Source organism: Leuresthes tenuis, unplaced genomic scaffold (genome assembly GCF_036924035.1).
Source record: "Leuresthes tenuis unplaced genomic scaffold, fLeuTen1.0.hap1 SCAF_21, whole genome shotgun sequence".
Taxonomy (NCBI): Eukaryota; Metazoa; Chordata; class Actinopteri; order Atheriniformes; family Atherinopsidae; genus Leuresthes; species Leuresthes tenuis.
This window is the reverse complement of record NW_027325375.1, coordinates 31,490,049-31,510,369: the sequence shown is the minus strand read 5'-3', so window position 1 is coordinate 31,510,369 and position 20,321 is coordinate 31,490,049. Positions and strand designations below refer to the sequence as shown.

The following is a 20,321-nucleotide window of genomic DNA, read 5'->3' as shown; positions in this document are numbered from 1 at the left end:
TCTGGAACAATGTCCTTTGGACAGACCAGAGCAAAGTGGAGATGTTTGGTCCTAATGCACAGCAGCACGTTTGGAGGAAACCAAACACAGCATATCAGCACAAACACCTCATACCAGCTGTCAAGCACGGTGGTGGAGGGCTGATGATCTGGGCTGGTTCTGCAGCCACAGGACCTGGGCACCTTGCAGGCATTGAGTCCACCATGAACTCCTCTGGATACCAAAGTATTCTAGAGTCAGATGTGAGGCCATCTGTCCCACAGCTAAAGCTGGGCTGAAACTGGCTCATCAACAGGACAAAGATCCCAAACACAGCAGCAGATCTACAGCAGAATGTGGGAAAAAGAAAAGAATCAAGGTGTTGCAACGGTCCAGTCAGAGTCCAGACCTCAGCCTGACTGAAATGCTGTGGTGGGACCTAAGTGAACGCCTGCTGGATCAGGGGTTCACTTAGTTTCTCAGACCCTGCTGCTGTGTTTTGTTTCAGTTTTTGTTCCATAGATAATGACTCAGTGTGTCGCTGCTTCGCTCAGAGACGCTGAAGGAAACTCAGAGGACTCTGAACATCATGTGCTGAAGTCCAACCGCAGAAGATTCGTCCTGCAGCTTCAGGCTCTGCTGGGAACAGATGCTTTGAGGCTCCATGACAGAAACAAAGAAGAATTTCATTTTCTGTAGTTTCTAAACCAAAAGATACTTTAATGAAGCTTTGGTCAAAGTTCAGTGATATGAGCTCTTTCTCTCCTCCTGATTATCTTCCTTTCCCCGTCTCCTTTCTTCTACAACCTCACTCCTCCTTCACCAACTCCACCTGCTCCAGCCTCCACCAGCGTTGAGAAGCTTTTCCCATCATGCATCATGCTCCCGGTTCATGTCTTTGTGCCTCCGACCCTAAAACTCAGACTGAGCTCTCTGTTCTGCGTATGTTTTAATCTTATTTGTCTCTGATCAGAGTCACTTTAACTCATCTTTAACAGAGTTTAACTGTGAGTGACCTCTGACCTCCAGCAGCTTGTCCTTTCCTGTAAGACCATCCTGCTGTTGGGTTTGTTGCTGCATTCTTGCCTTATCTGCTGCTGGTTGACTTCCTGTTTGTGTTTGTCTCCCTATCAGCTCCTCCCAGCATGCTGAGGGTTTAATCTGCTGACGTTTAATTTCCATCAGAAGCTGCTCAGAACTTCAGATTCTTCTGTTTATCAAAGCCCTGCACTTTGTTTCTCAGGTAGCTGTAATTCTCCCTCCTTATCGCTGTTTTTGCCTCCCGGCCGAACCCAGCGATGAAGGAGTGGATAATGTTTGCACCTGAGAGCCTGAATAAAGTCAACCGGACCTCCTTTTCTTGTCTGTTAAATGGGTTTTTTCCCCTCCTTTCAGTTCTAATCAGCAGGTGAGACTTTCAGCTGTTGTTGGGACATAATGACAGTCGATGAGCTCACATTTCAGTCACTGACTCACCCATCGGTATGTGTGTCATTGTCATCATCACCTGAGAGTGTTTACAGAAAAGACTGAAGGTGTGAGCGGTTGTGCAAGCAGCTGGGAGGAGCCACGGCTGCTAACAGCTCTAACAGCTGCTAACCGCTGCTAACAACAGCTTTAACAGCAGCTAACCGCTTCTAACAGCTGCTAACAGCAGCTAACCGCTGCTAACAGCTGCTAACAACAGCTTTAACAGCAGCTCTAACAGCAGCTAACCGCTTCTAACAGCAGCTAACAGTAGCTAACAGCAGCTAACAGTAGCTAACAGCTTTAACAGCTGCTAACCGCTGCTAACCGCTGCTAACATCTGCTAACAGCTGCTAACATCTGCTAACAGCTGCTAACAGCTGCTAACAGCTAATGATGTGAATGACCCTGAACAGGAAGGTCGTGCCCCTCGGTGGGACGCCAGACAAGTGCGATTTAATGGCTCAGTGTTGGAAATTCGTCTTTTAATTCTGTGAATTTATGATTCAAAGCTAAACTCTTAGTTCTTAGTCATATTTAAATCGTATTTTTACATATTTAAATTATATTTTTTACATATTTAAATGATATTTCTACATATTTAAATGAAATTTTTACATATTTAAATGATATTTCTACATATTTAAATGATATTTCTATATATTTAAATGGATTTTTTTTACATATTTAAATTATATATTTTACATATTTAAATAGTATTTTTACATATTTAAATTATATTTCTACATATTTAAATGGCATTTTTACATATCTAAATGACATTTTTACATATTTAAATGGAATTTTACATATTTAAATCGTATTTTTACATATTTAATTGATATTTTTACATATAATTATCAATAATTATCTTTACCAGATTCCACACCAGGTGTTAAAGTGCAAAAGAATAGCAGGAAGCATCAGATTTATCCAGAGAGACACACCAGTCTGTGAGAGAATGTCTCACTAGTGAATAATAAAATGTTTCCATATAATGTGGAAACATGAATATTTTCAGCAGCAATAATCAGGATATTCACTCATAAAAAGGAAAACTTCACAGCGATGCAGAAACATTAAAATGTACTTTGGCTCCACCTTTCGGTCAAAGCTGTCAGTACAATAAATTTCACTTATCCTTTATAATCATCTTTATCTTCACATTTAAACAGTTAAACACAGAGAGAGTTTCCATAAATGCCCACAGAGACACTAAAGCTGCTTCTTTTCTCTAACGTTGGATCAAATTTATACAATATTTCAGTTTTATTTGTGTTTTTTAATCTGTTTGCATTCTGTTATTAAAAGACCCAAATAAATCCAATTTCTGCATTTATGGACCTTTAATTAAAGCAGATTTATACAAATTGAATTATTAATGATGAAAATAATCCACTTTAATTCGTTTTTTATCGGATTTGCTTTAAAAAAATGATGAGAAACTTTAAAACAAATTAAAACAAAAAGGAAAACAAAGACTCTTTGATATATATATATATTTTTTGATCAACTTCAGGGAAGTTTCACAGCAAATTTTATTTCAAAGACAAAGATTCGTGTTGTTTTAAAGCAGCCGTAACCCCTGGTTACTGGACATATGGAATAAATAATGATTTTATTCACATTACTTGATTTATATTTAGGTTGCATGATTTAAATGAGTAAATAATAACTGAAGATGCATGTTATTGTAAAGCAGACGTTAGAGTTTTATCAGCCCACATTTAAAGGGGCAGTGCCAAAGGTTATGACCCTAAACTACTGTCTGGAATTAAAGAGGAAGCTCAATAAAGCAAATAAATCGTATTTAAAGACATCTTGATAGGCGATGTAAGTTATCTGTGAACAAGTTAAACACAGGTTCTGTATCTGATGAGGAAAGACTTCAACAGAGATCTAAAAGCTGAGCAACAAGCTGTCATGTGTCCATTCAAAGGACACATCAGTCCCATTTATATGTGGTAGGTTCAACTTCCATTTCTACAGCAAATTTCATTTCAAAGACAAAGATGTTGCAGTAAAGCAGACGTAACCCCTGGTTACTGGACATATAGAATAAATAATTAGTTTAATTAATAAACTGCTACAGTAGTTTACGTCATTTCAGCACGTGACAATGCGGAAGATCTTCCACGTGTTTCTCGTTTATCACGAGATAGCGTTGGAACGTTGGAACGTTTCGTCCTCATTTAGAGTTTTATATCAATTTAACTTTTAGTAAAGCTCCAGTTTTAGATCACAAAATGTTTTTTACTGTAATATCTCGGCTGGTTCTGACTCTGGCTGTCGGCCTCGTGTTGTCGGCTCCATCAGGTGAGCGTTAGCTGTCAAGCTAAACCGGGTTCTGTCGTGTGAAGAAGAAGAAGACACATGAAATCTGATGTAGATAACATGAAGATACCATAAGATACCAATGTTTACAAAGCTTCGGTTCATGTGGGAATGCTGGAGGTATTCTGTCTTTTTAAGCTGAGTCATACGGAGGCTTCGGCGTGTTTTAGCAGCGTCTTCAGTTGAAATGAATGAATGAACTTTTCAGTGATTGTTACATTCTGTCAGTCTTCATTTTAAGTTGCAGCCAATGAGCTTCTGTTTTTATCATGATGTCAGTTTACAGCTGAACCCTTTCAGAGTGTGGGGGGGGTGTAATTATCGTCTTATTTGAGTCTTCTTCCTGACTTCCACCCTCACTGACCTACATGTATCACAGCTGCTTCACATATTCTGTGTGGAGCCACTTTCTGCTGATTATTGACAGTTTTTACAGAATAATCGGATCATTGTTCTCTCTATAAGCAGAGAACTGGTTCCACCTGCTTCCAGCTTTGTAATGTCCCTTTAATCCTCTGATAAAAGCTGATCCTGGCAGCTTTTAGAGAGCAGCTCAGAGCAGGTTCTGAGGTCCAGTTCAGAGCAGTGTGGTCTCTCTGGTGTCTCCTCCCTCTGATGCTGCTGTGGAAGGGAAGAGTTCCACTTTGACCTCTTTAACCTCTCTGCTCTGTGTTGTTTCCTCTCCTGCAGAACAGAGAATCATCACAGCTGTAGCTGGACAGGATGTTACTCTGACATATCGAGTTCCCAACAACAAGAACATCATGGTTGTACAGTGGAGCAGAACTGATCTGGGTGAAGAATATGTTCTTTTCTACAGAGATGGTCAGTTTGATCCAGATAACCAGCATCCATCCTTTAAGGACCGGGTGGATCTGCAGATGAAGGATGGAAACGTGTCTCTGATTCTGAAGAATGTGATGACTAACGACACAGGAACATATGAGTGTCGAGTCGCCCACAAAGGAGAGAAAGGATTAAAGACCTTCAGCATCATCCTCTCAGTTTCTCCAGCAGGTGAGTCCGAGTCTGTCTCTGGATCAGATCTGAAGCAGCTTCCTGCTTGTTGATGTGAGAGTGAAACATCTCAGATCAGATGTTTTCTAAAGATGTTGTTGGTGAGACTCTGTAGAAAGCAGCTGGTCTGAGTGCAGTGATCAGAGTGCAGTAGATAATGTGTGACAGCAGTTTGAAGAGGAAATGTTCTTCAGTCATCACCTCCCTGACAGCTGATCCTCACACCTGCTTCTCACCTGCAGGAGGATCTAATGGACTGACCGTTGGACTGATCGTTGCTGTCATATCTCTTGTTGCTGTTGCTGTTCTTTGGCTCTATAAAAGAAAACCTGCCTGTTTGAAGTCGTTTCTGCCTCCAGCAGAACCAGCAGCAGCTGGTAAGATGTGATGTGTGTGAACAGCTGAGCTGTGAGTGTCCTGCTGCTGTTTGTGGTTCTTAGAGATCATTTCAACATGTAGAACCACAGAAGAGCTGAACAAAGACAGAAGCTGAACATGTTAAACAGATCCTGGATTTTATTATCATGAACCAGTCAGTGTTCTGAGTCCTGTTGAGCCCCCCCCCCATCATCTCCAGCAGAGAGAAAGCAGCCGACTGTGGTCCACTTTTTATTTTCTGTCCTAAAACAGCAGCAGAGCAGAAAAAGCCCTCAGAGGAGAACATGAGCACTTGGACATTTTGGGCCCAGACTGTGAGGATGGAGAAATAAAAGGACATGAGCAGCTTTTCTTCAGCTGCTGAAACATGCAGCTGTGCTTTAAAGCAGTTCAACACACTGAGCTGATGCTGTTCATGGTTCAATGCTGCAGAGAAAGCTGTGCCAGTTAGTTTAGGAGTGAAGCTGAAAGTGTTTCCATTGCCTTTCCAGCTGCTTGCTACATGTCTGCATGTTGATCATCAGCCACAGAGCTGCCTGCAGTTTAGATCCTGAAGCAGGATCACAAAGGAACTTCTTTAGATCCTGACACTGTTCACATGATGCTCAGCCTTCACAGCAGGACAAACAGCAAATATCTGCTTTGAATCCCAATGATCAGGAAGATGTTTCCTGTTCAACTCAAAGACAAACATGAGAAATGACAGAAAAGTGAAAAGTGCTCATTAGAAGCAGAGAAATGAGTTCAGCTTCTGTTTAATGAGTCCTTTTGGCTTTCTGCTGCTCATCCTTATTAATCTTTATCATGTGAATATCAGCTGTTTATCTGTCCATCATCCAGTGAAAAGGGAAGTTTTCTTTGTGGATTCTCTGGGGTTCACTTATTTAGCTGTTAGAGGGAAATCAGCTGATGATTCAGAACCAGTTTCAGCTGCTTTGCTTCATCAGACCTCCTGAGGTCCAGTTCAGAGCAGTGTGGTCTCTCTGGTGTCTCCTCACTCTGATGCTGCTGTGGAAGGGAAGAGTTCCACTTTGACCTCTTTAACCTCTCTGCTCTGTGTTGTTTCCTCTCCTGCAGAACTGAGAATCATCCCAGCTGTAGCTGGACAGGATGTTACTCTGAGATGTCGAGTTCCCAACAACAAGAACATCATAGTTGTACAGTGGAGCAGAACTGATCTGGGTGAAGAATATGTTCTTATCTTCCGTGACGGTCAGCCTGTACCACAAGAGCAGCATCCATCCTTTAAGGACCGGGTGGATCTGCAGGACAGAAAGATGAAGGATGGAGACGTGTCTCTGATTCTGAAGAATGTGACGACTGATGATGGAGGAAGATATGAGTGTCGAGTCCAGAGAGAAGATGGAAGCTGGGACACAAACGTGACCTTCATCATCCTCTCAGTTCCTCCAGCAGGTGAGTCTGAGTGTGTCTCTGGATCAGAGCTGAAGCAGCTTCCTGCTTGTTGATGTGAGAGTGAAACATCTCAGATCAGATGTTTTCTAAAGATGTTGTTGATGAGACTCTGTAGAAAGCAGCTGGTCTGAGTACAGTGATCAGAGTGCAGTAGATAATGTGTGACAGCAGTTTGAAGAGGAAATGTTCTTCAGTCATCACCTCCCTGACAGCTGATACTCACACCTGCTTCTCACCTGCAGGGAACCAGGCTGGAAGGAGAGAGGATGGAGGAGAGAAGGATGGAGACGAGGAAGGAGGAGGGAAGGATGGAGGAGGGAAAGGTGGAGGAGGGAAGGAAGGAGGAGGGAAGGAAGGAGGAGGGAAGGAAGGAGGAGAGAAGTAAGGAGGACGGAAGGATGGAGGGAAGGAAGGAGGAGAGAAGGAAGGAGGAGAGAAGGAAGGAGGAGAGAAGGAAGGAGGAGAGAAGGAAGGAGGAGGGAAGGATGGAGGAGAGAAGGAAGGAGGAGAGAAGGATGGAGGAGGGAAGGATGGAGGAGAGAAAGAAGGAGGAGGGAAGGAAGGATGGAGGGAAGGAAGGAGGAGAGAAGTAAGGAGGACGGAAGGATGGAGGGAAGGAAGGAGGAGAGAAGGAAGGAGGAGAGAAGGAAGGAGGAGAGAAGGAAGGAGGAGAGAAGGAAGGAGGAGGGAAGGATGGAGGAGAGAAGGAAGGAGGAGAGAAGGATGGAGGAGGGAAGGATGGAGGAGAGAAAGAAGGAGGAGGGAAGGAAGGATGGAGGGAAGGAAGGAGGAGAGAAGGAAGGAGGAGAGAAGGAAGGAGGAGAGAAGGAAGGAGGAGGGAAGGAAGGAGGAGAGAAGGAAGGAGGAGAGAAGGAAAGAGGAGGGAAGGATGGAGGAGACAAGGGTGGAGGAGGGAAGGGTGGAGGAGACAAGGGTGGATCTGTTGGATTGTTTTATTCACATTTCTTGGTGTTGTTGTTGTTGTTGTTGTTGTTGTTTTGATCCATAAAGGAATATGAGCCCCGATATGTATTATATGTTTTATCTATAAAAAAAACCCTGCCTGCCTGGGGTTGAATCCACATCAGTCTCCAGCAGAACCAGCAGCTGAACCACAGTCTGTGGAAATGTCTGATCGTTCAGCCCAAACCTTTTCTGATCCCTGAAAGTTTTCTCATCGGAGTCGTGGTGTCCTCTAACCTCAGACTCACTGAACCCTGAGGAGGACTGCTGGGGATCAGCTCCTGTTATGGAGAATATTTAGGAGTTGATCAAAGACTGAAAACACCAGGAAACTTGGCCCCTCACCTGTAAAGCTGGGCCTTTCTCTCCTCCACAATCCCTCCATCCTGGCTCAAATCAAATGTGTCTTTATTTCAGTTTCAGTCTGAATGTATCATGTCTAGAAGTTTATCATGTTTTATGTTCCTGTTTAGTTTTTCCTCGCTTGCTTCTCCCCTCAGCTGCACCCCATCACTCATCACCCTCCTCAGTATTTAGTCTCCAGGTTTTCTCATGTCAGATCCTCACCGTAACTGATGAAGTCAAACCAGGTTTGTCCTCGTTTCTTTCAGTCAGGTTTTGTTGAGTCATTGTTATTTTTTTTTTTTGCTCAGCTGCGCTTTTTACTTTGATTGTTTGAATAAATCAAGTTCTCCTTTGAAATATCTGCCACCGTCCTTCAGCCGCACCACCCAACATGACGGAGTGTGGATGCTGAGCAGGATTCATGCTGTTGTTTTCTGTTTGAATCTCAGTGCTTCAACACGTTGAACCTGAACATGGTGGAGCAGCAGCAGCCGGACTGCTGCAGGTCTGTCTGGGTGATGAGCAGCAGGTGGCGCTCTAACACTCTTTAAAGGAGACATGAGCACAAGCAGCAGCTCACATGTTGTATATGAAGGACTTCTGTAAATATTTAAGCCATGTCATTTAATAAAATCCACATTTCTACAAATGTTACGAGTCTGTTTTCTTTTGGTAATAAACCTGTAATTACAGGAAGTTATGAAGTGTTGATGAATGTTCTCTTTGTGGATTGGGGGGGGGGGGCAGTCAGAGGCACTGATCATCTGAATCCAGAGGATGGGACTGTTTGATGGACGTTAAACAGGTTCTGTATCTGACAAGGAAAGAGTTCAAAAGTTGTCTAAAAGCTGAACAACAAGCTTTATTCCTTTGTGCACCGAGAGTTAAGTTGTTCTCTATCATCTCTGAGCTTTTCGTGATAAAAAGGCCATAATCATGAGCACTGTCTGTGCCAAACATGATGAAAACTGACGAGGCGCCATGATAAACTTACCAAGAAGACCGTAAAATGCCAGGTTACAAAGCAGGAGATACACGGGCTGATGGAGGTTTCTCTCCATGAAAATCAGGACTATGATGCCACCGTTTGCTGTGATGATAAAGAGGGAGGAGAAAAAGAAAAACGGGGTACATGAAATCCTCTGTGACCTTTAACCCCTCCAGTTGAAGCGTAAAGCTGCTGTAGGTGTAGTTCTCCATCACCCTGAAACTACAGAAATGAAGTGATTTAATGCAGATTTATCCCATGCATGTAATCTGTACAAAACAGATAAACTTTATATATTTATTATATATATATATATATATACATATTGCAATTGTGCAAAACGTACGATAAAATTCGGAAAAACCAATATGTTAGGCCCATATGGCGCTTTGAATAAAAAATAATGTCTGAAGAAATTTAAAAAAAAACCTGTTTGTTCGGCCAATATCTTGATTTGGTTTCGGGCATTTTTGTAATTCAGCCTTTCACTAGGTAAAAAAAGTAAACACCCTTTACGGAGCAGTGGATGCATGCCAAGAACTTCCCTGAAACAAAATTAAGAAAAAAAAAAAACGAGAAAAAAAATGAGAATGTAAAATTACATGTAAAATTCGGCTACTTTAGCTAGCATTTTGCTAACAAGCTAAAGTCGTAAAAAGCCCGCTATATCTGGATATAAATATTTAAAAAAAATCCTCAAAAAAAAAACACGCCTGAAAAAACATGAAAAAAGAAGGCGGCAGAAATTTTACACATATTACTATTGCTCATACTTATGATTCTCCCGCTTCCGTCACGTTTTTCGGCGCGCTACTCCTCCCGCAGCAAAGGTCCGACTAAAATAAAAAACACATGGCTGCGTGCGCGCCGATGGGCAGAAGTGTGCTATTACTTTTCTCTCTCATTACTCGAAAGGAATAGCGGATAAATGGGAAAAAGCGGGCAAATTGTCAATGGGAAAATGAATGGAGAAGGCCTAAAAGAGGCAGTTTTTCATTATTCTGAACAGATCAACCGGGCCTTATGTGTCTAAAGCAGGCAGATTTCACCAGAACAAGCCAGAATCTCATATTTCAGACTGGATTATGATCATATAATGGTGGACCTTTAATTTGACCTTCAACTCTCAGCACATTAACTCATATGTCTCTGTGTGGACGGGCAGCAGCTTGGCACCCATCAAAATTTCTTCAGAAATTTTCTAGTTTACTTTATTAATATCCCTGCAGAGCGGATGAATAGAAGAAGAAGAATATACATCTGCCCAGTGCCAACCAGCATCCAACCACACGTGTTATTTTTATATCGCTTCACTGGAGAGAACATCAAGCTTGTTGCCATAGAAACAGTCAACACTCGACTCTCAACTTGATAGAGTTGTTCCGTCTTAATGAGTTTAGCAGAAATGTAACCGTTAAAAGACAGAAGGTCTTTTTGGGAGGATGTAAACTTTAACTGATACAAAGAACACCTTTATCAGAACATGCTAATTCTGAGTTTAACCTCAATCGTTTCCAACAAGAACACGAGTTCTGTTCTGAACCATTTATCACCACTCCTGGGATGTCTCTGTAGGCAGTATGGAAACCTGGTGAGGAGCACAGTTTACATGTTTGATATGGAGTGGTGTGGCCTAACTTTGTGTTGACTGTTTCTATAGCAACAGTCTCCTCTCAGATGAGAACATGCCTTCATGGAAATAAGAGCGGTCGCTGTGCTTTGCCAGATCACTGGCTGGTGGGTGTTTGGTAAATGAAGAAGAACAAGAGAAAAAGCAGGTGATCAAGGTTATGTTATGTGATTTGAATTAAAATGAGATTTACAGCCACTGGTAATATCCTGTAAGTGAGTTTAAAAGGTGCCATGAGGCCATCTGCTGGCCTGCTGTGCTGAGTTTGTTCCTCTCTGTTAACCTGTTCACTGCATGAATGATCAACGCTGTTGTTTCAGGCTGATGGAAAACTACACCTTCAACAGCTTTACCCTCCAAATGAAGGGGTTAAAGGTCACCAGAGCTTCCATGTATCCTTTCTTTTTCTTTTTCCTCCTCTGCTATCTGTTCATCCTGATTTCCAATGTGGGGATCGTGGTCCTGATTCTCATCGACCGCAGCCTCCATCAGCCCATGTACTTCCTGTTCTGCAACCTGCCGGTTAATGATGTCATTGGCAACACGTACATGCTGCCTCGGCTGCTCTCAGACATCTTATCGCCTCCCTCTGAGCGCCTCATCAGTTATTATGAGTGTGTGGTTCAGGCTTTCTGCTCACATTTGTTTGGCACCACCTCACATACGATACTGATGATCATGGCCTTTGACAGATATGTTGCCATCTGTAATCCTCTGCGTTACGCTGCCATAATGACCAATAAGATGGTGATGAAGCTGACGGTCTCTGCCTGGGGGGTGGCCTTTGTTTTGGTCGGGATTCTGCTCGGTCTGACCATCCGACTGAACCGATGCAGGACTCTGATCTCAAACCCTTACTGTGACAACGCCTCGCTGTTCAAGCTCTCCTGTGAGAGCGTCGTCATTAACAACATCTACGGCCTCACTTTCACTGTGGTGCTTCTAACAGCCTCCATCGGCAGCATCATCATCACTTATTCTAAGATTACAGTCGTCTGTCTGACCAGTAAGAACCAGTCTTTGAACAGTAAAGCCCTGAAGACCTGCAGCACTCACCTCTTTGTGTATATGATCATGTTCATTTGTGGGAAAGTCCACATCCTGCTGCACCGCTTCCCTCAGTACTTAGAATACAGAAACTGGGCTGCGATTTCTTTTCACATCATCCCCGGCAGCCTGAACCCCATCATTTATGGGGTTCAGTCCAAGGAGATTAAAAGATTCCTCTCAAAGCTGTTCAAGTCCAGAAAGAGGATTTCATCTTAGTGATGGGAACAGAAACTCGGCTTTAACATGGAAAAGCACCAGAATGTCACGTTTATACACAAATATAAGAATATTTGCTTATTATAGATATTATTCCCATTATAATCAATGAGTTCATTGTTTTGTTTGCTTTTTTTAACTGATTTATTCCAAAAATATCCAGTCTGCAAACATCTTTACTTTACTTTACACCATTTTCCCTGCTGAAATGACTGTTTTTCTACCTTTTTCTCCTGTAAAATTAATAAAAGATGAACCTTTTTCTGCATTAATGGTTTGTAAAGAGTCACTGCTTCCAGATTATTTTGTTCTCTCTGGATAATAATAATAATATTCCAGGTAAAGCTGACATTTGTGCTTTATAATCGTTCTGGTAGTTCCTCAGACACGAACTAGCACAGATTTCCACATCAGCTGGAGTTCAAGTGTTTGAAATAAGTCTTCATTTTGAACCTGAGCCGGCAGTTCAGTTCAGTTTTATTCATATGGTGCAGAATCACAACAAATTAAAGGCACAGTCCCAATAATCTGTGTTCCTTCATCAGCTTAGATTACATTGAATCAGTAACTGCGTCGACTTTGGAACATTTCAGACGTTCTGGAGAACTTTTGTTGACAGAAGAAACTTAACCAATGAGAAGAAAATTAATTAACACGAGAACATTGAACCCAGTCTGAAACCATCCGGATCGTTTCTCTCCCTGACCTCTCACTGAGGGGTCAGCAGCATCTCTTTTCTAAAGATAAAACTCCTGGGATATGAACTGCGATACAGCTGCAGGACTGTCATCAGATTTATGGGAGAAGGCTGTTAAATAATGAGCTGTTATCAATAAAAGCTCCACAGAATCCTTCCAGACGTGTTGTGGGATATTCAGTTCATTCATTTCATAGTTTGAGCAACAGGAAGTTCAATTTTAAGAATTTTTCTGAGTATTTTCCATCAGCTGCAGCCACATTTTTAAACTGGTCTCCCATAGAATCCAACTGTAGAGCAAATGTTTTCAATGCTTCATGTAAAATTTGTGCTGAACTCAAAATCCTGAAAGTCAGAGATAAAAAGATGATTCTGCAGCCACATGCATCCGTCTGTGAGGTATTTCAGACTTTCTGTGCTGCTCATACCACATGCAGCACAGCTGATTCAGCTGATTCTTGCAGCTTTTGAGCTCATATTTATGTAGGTGAGTCAAACAATCCGGCGTGCAAAAACCAGGTTTACTCTACTGTGTTTCACATCATGCAAATGATCTAAAAAGCCTTCATGTTTGCACAGATTTCTCTTTAATAGAACACATTCAGCTGCACTTTTTCACACAAATAACTGTGTTTGGTTGGGTAAGATCAGGCCGTTGCTAACCCAACACGCCGCCCAGCTCCTGGTGCAGTCTGTGGTCATCTTGACTCCTGCATCGCCCTCCGAACCAGCCTGTGCTGTGAAACCTCTGCAGATGGTCCAGAACCAGCCTAAAAGAGCACATCTGTTCATTGAACTCCACTGGCTGCCCTTAGCATCAAGTTAAGGTCACTGATGTTAGCTTAATGGAACGGCTCCCATCCACTTGAATGCTCTCATAAAGGCATGACTCAGTAACTCGGGTCATTGCAGGATTGTCGTCTAGCAGCTCCTACACCAGGCTGAAGACAATCCAGACTTTTGGTCCACATTGGTGGAAAGACCTGGTTTCCTTGGACGTAGCTTATTGTTAGCTTTGACGTTAGCTGTGATGTTTTAGCCTCATCTGTAAGTGACTTTGGATAAAAGAAACATAAACTCCAAGACAGTCAAAGCTACTGGAACAGTGCTGTGGCCTTGTGTAAGGTTATGGTCATGGGACTCCCAGGAGCTTGAATAAAGGCAACTGAACTTCTCCTGTTGATTCTTGGAGGTGTTTCACCTCGTCTAACTGGCTGATGGAGAGTCTCAGGCTTATAAGCTGCTAAAGACTTATAATCAGTTACACTAACTGAGCCTCAAATCGACCAAGAAATCGAGAAAAAAACCATCAATCCATGTTTCACAAACCTTTACTTTAAAACCTCCTATAGATCCAGAAGTGTTGGCTAATTATCGGCCTATATCCAATCTCCCTTTTCTGTCTAAAGATGTTTCTAAGAATAGTTGTGATCATTTCCACAGAAATAATCTTTTCAGTTTCAGTCAGGATTCAGAGTGCATCATAGCACAGAAACAGCACTGGTGAAAGTTACCAATGGTCTCCTCTTAGCCTCTGATAGCGGACTTGTTTCTTGTCCTGTTGGATCTCAGAGCTGCATTTGATACGATCGATCACAGCATTCTGTTACAGAGACTTGAACATGTTAATGGGATTAAAGGCTGGTTTAAGTCCTATTTATCTGATATATTCCAGTTTGTTCTTGTAAATGAAGAATCTTCCTCACACACCAGAGTAAGGCATGGAGTTAATACAGAGAATTCTTTGCTCTGTCGCTCACACGCCTGCCATAACAATAAATCTCCATGTGAGCCCTGCATATGCACAGCCGTACACCTCAATTTGTTGTCATGTTGAAGAGGTCATAAAAACACCATTAAAAGCCCACAAAAAGGTAAAGTGACAGTGAATCATGTTGTTGTGGTGCGGGGCTGGAAAGCAGTGATGCAAAGTGCTTTATATCAGTCCAAGGGTGAAGTTACAGGCCCAGAAATGTGCATAAAATGTACTTCAAACAGGTCAGAGCACATAGTTTCACGGTTCACCATTTTCTACAGTGTTGCATCATAGAATATTATTATAGATTGTTCTGAATGTTCTGATTCGAGATCTAACAAAAAAGTCTTCTGACCTGAGTTAATTGTTATATAGTTACTCTAGATGGTATTTCCTTGGATTCTAGTCCTACAGTGAGGAACCTTGGAGTTATTTCTGACCAGGATGTGTCATTTGACAGGTTTCTGTCTTCTTTCACCTTCGTAATATTGTTAAAATCAGGAACATCCTGTCTCAGGGTGATGCAGAAAAACTGTAATTCCTTATTATTGTTCTGTCCCACAGTTTCTCTGAAAAGCCTCCAGCTGATCCAAAACCCTGCAGCCAGAGTTCTGCTGAGATCTAACAGCAGAGATCATGTTTCTCCAGTTTTAGCTTCTCTTCATTGGCTCCCTGTTAAATTCAGAATAGAATTTAAGATTCTTCTTCTCACATATAAAGCTCTTAATGACCGAGCTCCATCACATCTTAAAGATCTCACAGTTGGATATTTCCCCAACAGAGCACTTTGCTCTCAGGCTGCAGGTTTCCTTGTGGTTCCCAGAGTTTCTAAAAGCAGACTGGGAGGCAGAGCCTTCAGTTATCAGGCCCCTAAAAGCAGAATGGGAGGCAGAGCCTTCAGTTATCAGGCCCCTAAAAGCAGAATGGGAGGCAGAGCCTTCAGTTATCAGGCCCCTAAAAGCAGAATGGGAGGCAGAGCCTTCAGTTATCAGGCCCCTAAAAGCAGAATGGGAGGCAGAGCCTTCAGTTATCAGGCCCCTAAAAGCAGAATGGGAGGCAGAGCCTTCAGTTATCAGGCCCCTAAAAGCAGAATGGGAGGCAGAGCCTTCAGTTATCAGGCCCCTAAAAGCAGAATGGGAGGCAGAGCCTTCAGTTATCAGGCCCCTAAAAGCAGAATGGGAGGCAGAGCCTTCAGTTATCAGGCCCCTAAAAGCAGAATGGGAGGCAGAGCCTTCAGTTATCAGGCCCCTAAAAGCAGAATGGGAGGCAGAGCCTTCAGTCATCAGGCCCCTCTCTGTGGAACCAGCTGCCAGTTTGGCTTCAGGAAGCGATCAGACAGACGGTTTGAGAGCAGATTTAAAGAAGCTGAACAGAGGATGAGCTCTCAGGTGAAACACTGACTCTCTCCAGCTTCACAGCTCTGGTTACCTTAGATCTCAGCACCAAAGCATGTTTATTCATGCAGGTAAATAAATTCAGAGGTGATACCGACTCAAACAACTCTCATCATGGTGCATTCAGACCTTTAGGGCCTTCCGTAGATCCCCTCCTTCACATCGTGGATTGATTTCATTTGCCTCTGAAACTCAAGATAACAGCAAATACGGCGCAGATCTTAGAAGTTTTAATATGTTTAATGATCATTTTAAATTAAACCTGAAACTCTTCTTAATGATCCCGGGATTAAAAGATGTTTATCAGTCTGATCACCGGACTGTAAAACACTAATGTGAGACGAGCTTATCAATACTTTTCCTTTAATGTCACGTCTCACAAAACCTGGAGCCTCTGATTCCTGAAACTTCCTGTTCAAAACCAGTTATTATATTTCAATCTGCTTGTTTCAATAATCCAGGAGAAGTAAAAATATGAATAAGATTTTAGCTTTTAAGGGGTGAAGGTTATATATATATATATATATATATATATCTGTAGTTAGTTAATTAAGAACAAAATGCCATTTATTGACTCCTGCAGAGTCTAAGTAAAGTGAACCTGTTAGTTTTGTACTAAATAAATCAGATAATCATGAAAAGTTTAAGAAAACTCTGTTTACTTTGGAATAAATATTCCTCTTTATATCTAACTTTTATAGGGTTAAAATGGTTGAAGTTAATAAAAGTCTGTTTATGTGATCTTATCGGTTATAGGATGAGGACAAAGACAGTAAATATATCCCATAAATCACAATAAGTCACAATGCTGACAAAACCTTTCTGGACTTGAACAGCTTTGAGAGGAATCTTTTGATCTCCTTGGACTGAACCCCGTAAATGATGGGGTTCAGGCTGCCGGGGATGATGTGGAACAGGATGACGCACACTTTCCTGTACTCTGCGTACTGAGGGAAGCGGTGCAGCACGATGTTCACCTTCCCACAGATGAACATGATGGTATACACAAAGAGGTGAGTGCTGCAGGTCTTCAGGGCTTTCTTGTTCAAAGACTGGCTCTTACTGGTCAGACAGACGACTGTAATCTTAGAATAAGTGATGATGATGCTGCCGATGGAGGCTGTTAGAAGCACCACAGTGAAAGTGAGGCCGTAGATGTTGTTAATGACGACGCTCTCACAGGAGAGCTTGAACAGCGAGGCGTTGTCACAGTAGGTATTTCTGATCAGAGTCCTGCATCGGTTCAATCGGACGGTCAAACCGAGCAGAATCCCGACTAAAATCAAAGTTGCTCCCCAGGCAGAAACCGTCAGCTTTATCAGCATCTTATTGGTCATTATCGCTGTGTAACGCAGAGGATTACAGATGGCAACATATCTGTCAAAGGCCATGATCATCAGAACTGTGTGGGCAGCAGTGCCAAACATGTGTGAGAAGAAAGCCTGAATCACACACTCATAATAACTGATGAGGCGCTCAGAGGGCGGTGATAAGATGTCTGAAAGCACACGAGGAAGCATGACAGAATTCCCAAGAATATCATTAAATACCATGTTGCAAAACAGGAGATACATGGGCTGATGGAGGCTGCTGTCAATGAAAATAAGGACCACGATGCCGACATTAGCTAAGATGATAAACAGGTAGGAGAAGAGTAAGAAGAAGAAGACGGGGTACATGGAAGCCTTTTTTACATTCAGCCCCTCCAGCTGGAGGGTAAAGCTGTTGAAGGTGTAGTTTTCCATCAGCCTGAAACAGAAGAAATCAATCTGTGGATCAATCACACACACTGACAGCTTTTACTGCAGTTTAGAAACAGAACTGAAGTTCTGACACCTCTTCAGGGATTGAATGATGACAGAATTAGACAGACCTTACCTGCAGCTTCTCCAGTTTCTCTGCTTTGAACAGCAGTGAGGCCACAGACAGCTTTCTGTCTTTATAAAAGCATGAACTCATCTGAGAGGGGATGCATGACCCGACGTCAGGCTGGTGGCCATAGAAACAGTTACTAAACATGCAAAGCCACTGAACTTTGTTCATCCAATTAGGAACGTCACTTTTATCATATCTGTCTTTCTGGATCGATGCATGGTGACAATATCTGTGTGTGTAAAAGAGAAAAACACAATTATACAAAGAATAATGTCATAAATATGGTCTTATTAGTCCTAATAGGACTGTTTTCTGTAAGGAACTACGACCTCTCAAAGGAGGAGACGCTCCTTGCAAAGACTGGTGCGTATGGAAGTAAAGCGGCTGAACTCGGACTGAACTCCGTTGTTTAATCAGTATGTTGTTCAGAAGTAGAAGGTGTGCAGTGTTGTCCAATCTGTTCAGCAGCTTTTACAACATTATTTTATTCACAGTCAGCTGCAGGGTTTCCACAGCAGGTAGAGTTGTAGTGCTGGAGCGCTACCAGAACAGGGGCGCTCTGTCTTTCTTTAAGATGCTCCAGAGAGCATCTCCTACCCTGTACTTCCCTCTATGCCTGCACTCTATTTCTACTCTGTCACCCCTGACAGAGCCTGTTTTCTGTAAGAAACTACGACCTCTCAAAGGAGGAGACGCTCCTTGCAAAGAGTTGCTGGTGCGTCCGGAAGTAAAGCGGCTGAACTCGGACTCGTGGTTTTCCTTCGATGTAGCTTATTGTTAGCTTTGACGTTAGCATGATAGCATGATTTGGACAAAAGTGTCCAAAGTCACGAATTCATAAACACAACATAAAAAACTAAAGGCATGAGCAGAAAATGGAGAGAGATATGTAAAGAGTAAGTAAGTAAAATTTATTTATAGAGCACTTTTCGCAGAGGAAAAAACTCTTCATGTAGCACCGTCAAGGTATCAAGTTAAAATGATGAAACAGGTACACAAATAAAATAAAAATACAAAGATAAAACCAACGGACAGAAACAGTCAAAATAACACTACGACTCATGAAAAGCCATCCTGAACAGGTATGTTTTTAGATGTTTTTAAAAATGTCCACGGTAGCTAAGTCTCTCAGGTCCTGAGGAGGACTATTCCACAGCCTGAGGAAGACTATTCCACAGCCTGAGGAAGACTATTCCACAGCCTGGGTGCCACAACCTGGGAGGCTCCATCTCCTCGGGTTCGAGGCACAACCAGAAGACCCGGGTTGGCAGACCTGAGAGACCTGCTGGGAACATGAGGGCGAAGAAGTCAGAAAAATTCTCTCAAAATTCTGAGTTGGAAGAAACAAATGCGAGACAAAGAAAGTGTTTGTCAAAGCTATGCTGGTCAAAGATAATGCCCAAATTTATTATGTATTTTATGTACATTGGTATATATATATAGACCCAACGTAGTCCTTCACAGCAGAAATGCAACTGTCTGGCCCAATAATGAGAACCTCAGTTTTTCTGGTATTTAACTGAAGGAAATTGTTGGACAGCCAGAACTTAACAGCTGACAAACAGTCATTCAGCATCGATTCTGTTGGGGTTAAGAGAAAACTATAGCTGAATGTCATCAGCGTACATGTGATAAGAGACGCCCTGGAACTGACTTATGATTTCACCAAGAGGCAACATGTACAAAACAAATAAAAAAGGACCTAAAACCGAGCCCTGGGGCACTCCACATGATAGAAATAAACGGGCCAACAGCTACTGAGAAGGTTTTGCCAGGGGTATGAGGCAAACCAGCCAAGGGCCAAACCTGCCTGAGATACCATCATGGTCCCTAAGCCTGGCAGTAAGGATCCAAATGCTGCGCTGAGGTCGAGCAGCATAAGAACAGTACAGCTACCGGTGTCAGACGCCATCATGATGTCGTTAGATACCCTAAGAACAGCTGTTTCTGTTGAATGCCTCAGCTTTAGCCACAGCTTTCTCCAGGATCTTTGACACAACTTACTCTTTAAAAAGCTCTTTAAAGAGGGAAGCTCAGCGCACCATTGGAGGTTCTCCAGTAGTCTCGGCCTTGAGCAGCTTGATTAAAGGGTCTCAGCATCCCCGCCAGCTCTGAAACTTAGCCTTAAAGGATTTGACCTTGATATTCCAATCCAATAAGTTCCTGTATTATTTTTTGCTCTATGTTCTCTTACTCCATTCTCAGAATTACATTTCAGTGGTCCAACATGGATGGATGGATGGATGGACCTCATTCCCCTCTGTGGTGGAAACTTTAGTGATGCACTAGAGTCACTTCTGTTCTTCTGAGGAGATAAGAGGCTTTTATAATAATATCTTGCAAGAGAGAACAACACAGTAGAAAATACAGAGTTGCTCTGACCCACTTGGTATAGTTGGTTGTTTTTATCTGGTCTGCCTTCCCTCCAAAACCACAGTTGAATTTACCCAGAGTTGTAGAAACCAGCTTCAGCCCCCTTAAAGTGCAGCTATCTCACCATAACAAGCCCATCATTGTAAAGAAGAATTAAGAAAACAGGGCAGGTTGGTACCGTGCAGCTCGGTCAGTTGCAGTTTATACACAGAAACACTCAATACAAGCATTTAAGAACTAATTTTCCATCACATCTCTACGAATTGAGTTCAAATGATGAAACAAATGTTCGGTCAATGCTCCAAAGAGTGACCTTGAATGATTAGACTAACAGTGAAACCCGTGAGGACATAAACTAGAGAGGATTTTCAGATTTATAGTCTTTATGTTGCATGTTTGCAGGATTCGGTTCCCGACCTTCCTCAGGCTGATCAATGATTAGA

At 42.4% G+C, this 20,321-nt stretch overlaps 3 protein-coding genes across 3 annotated transcripts; 2 read left to right on the top strand and 1 right to left on the bottom strand.

Moving 5' to 3' along the window:
- The first annotated feature begins 3,565 nt into the window (after positions 1 to 3,565).
- On the top strand, positions 3,566 to 7,536 carry LOC140279341 (V-set and immunoglobulin domain-containing protein 1-like). Its single transcript, XM_072374456.1, has 3 exons — positions 3,566 to 3,617; positions 4,357 to 4,797; positions 6,834 to 7,536. The coding sequence occupies exons 1-3, from the start codon at positions 3,566 to 3,568 to the stop codon at positions 6,974 to 6,976; spliced, it is 636 nt and encodes a 211-aa protein (XP_072230557.1). The 3' UTR covers positions 6,977 to 7,536.
- Positions 7,537 to 10,838: 3,302 nt separating this feature from the next.
- LOC140279623 (olfactory receptor 8G17-like) lies at positions 10,839 to 11,783 on the top strand. Its single transcript, XM_072374778.1, has one exon. It carries the CDS (start codon positions 10,842 to 10,844, stop codon positions 11,781 to 11,783), a length of 942 nt encoding a protein of 313 aa, XP_072230879.1. The 5' UTR covers positions 10,839 to 10,841.
- A 4,647-nt stretch (positions 11,784 to 16,430) lies between these two features.
- Positions 16,431 to 17,375, bottom strand: LOC140279340 (olfactory receptor 8G17-like). Its single transcript, XM_072374455.1, has one exon. It carries the CDS (start codon positions 17,373 to 17,375, stop codon positions 16,431 to 16,433), a length of 945 nt encoding a protein of 314 aa, XP_072230556.1.
- Between the last annotated feature and the right edge of the window lie 2,946 nt (positions 17,376 to 20,321).

Bases quoted from the DNA above. Each gene is read 5' to 3' on its own strand.
- LOC140279341 (XM_072374456.1), top strand. From the start codon at position 3,566: ATGCGGAAGATCTTCCACGTGTTTCTCGTTTATCACGAGATAGCGTTG. The intron at 3,618-4,356 runs GTTGGAACGTTT...TCTGAGGTCCAG, and splicing joins TCACGAGATAGCGTTGGAAC to TTCAGAGCAGTGTGGTCTCT. The intron at 4,798-6,833 runs GTGAGTCCGAGT...TCTCACCTGCAG, and splicing joins CCTCTCAGTTTCTCCAGCAG to GGAACCAGGCTGGAAGGAGA.
- LOC140279340 (XM_072374455.1), bottom strand. From the start codon at position 17,375: ATGGAAAACTACACCTTCAACAGCTTTACCCTCCAGCTGGAGGGGCTG.
- LOC140279623 (XM_072374778.1), top strand. From the start codon at position 10,842: ATGGAAAACTACACCTTCAACAGCTTTACCCTCCAAATGAAGGGGTTA.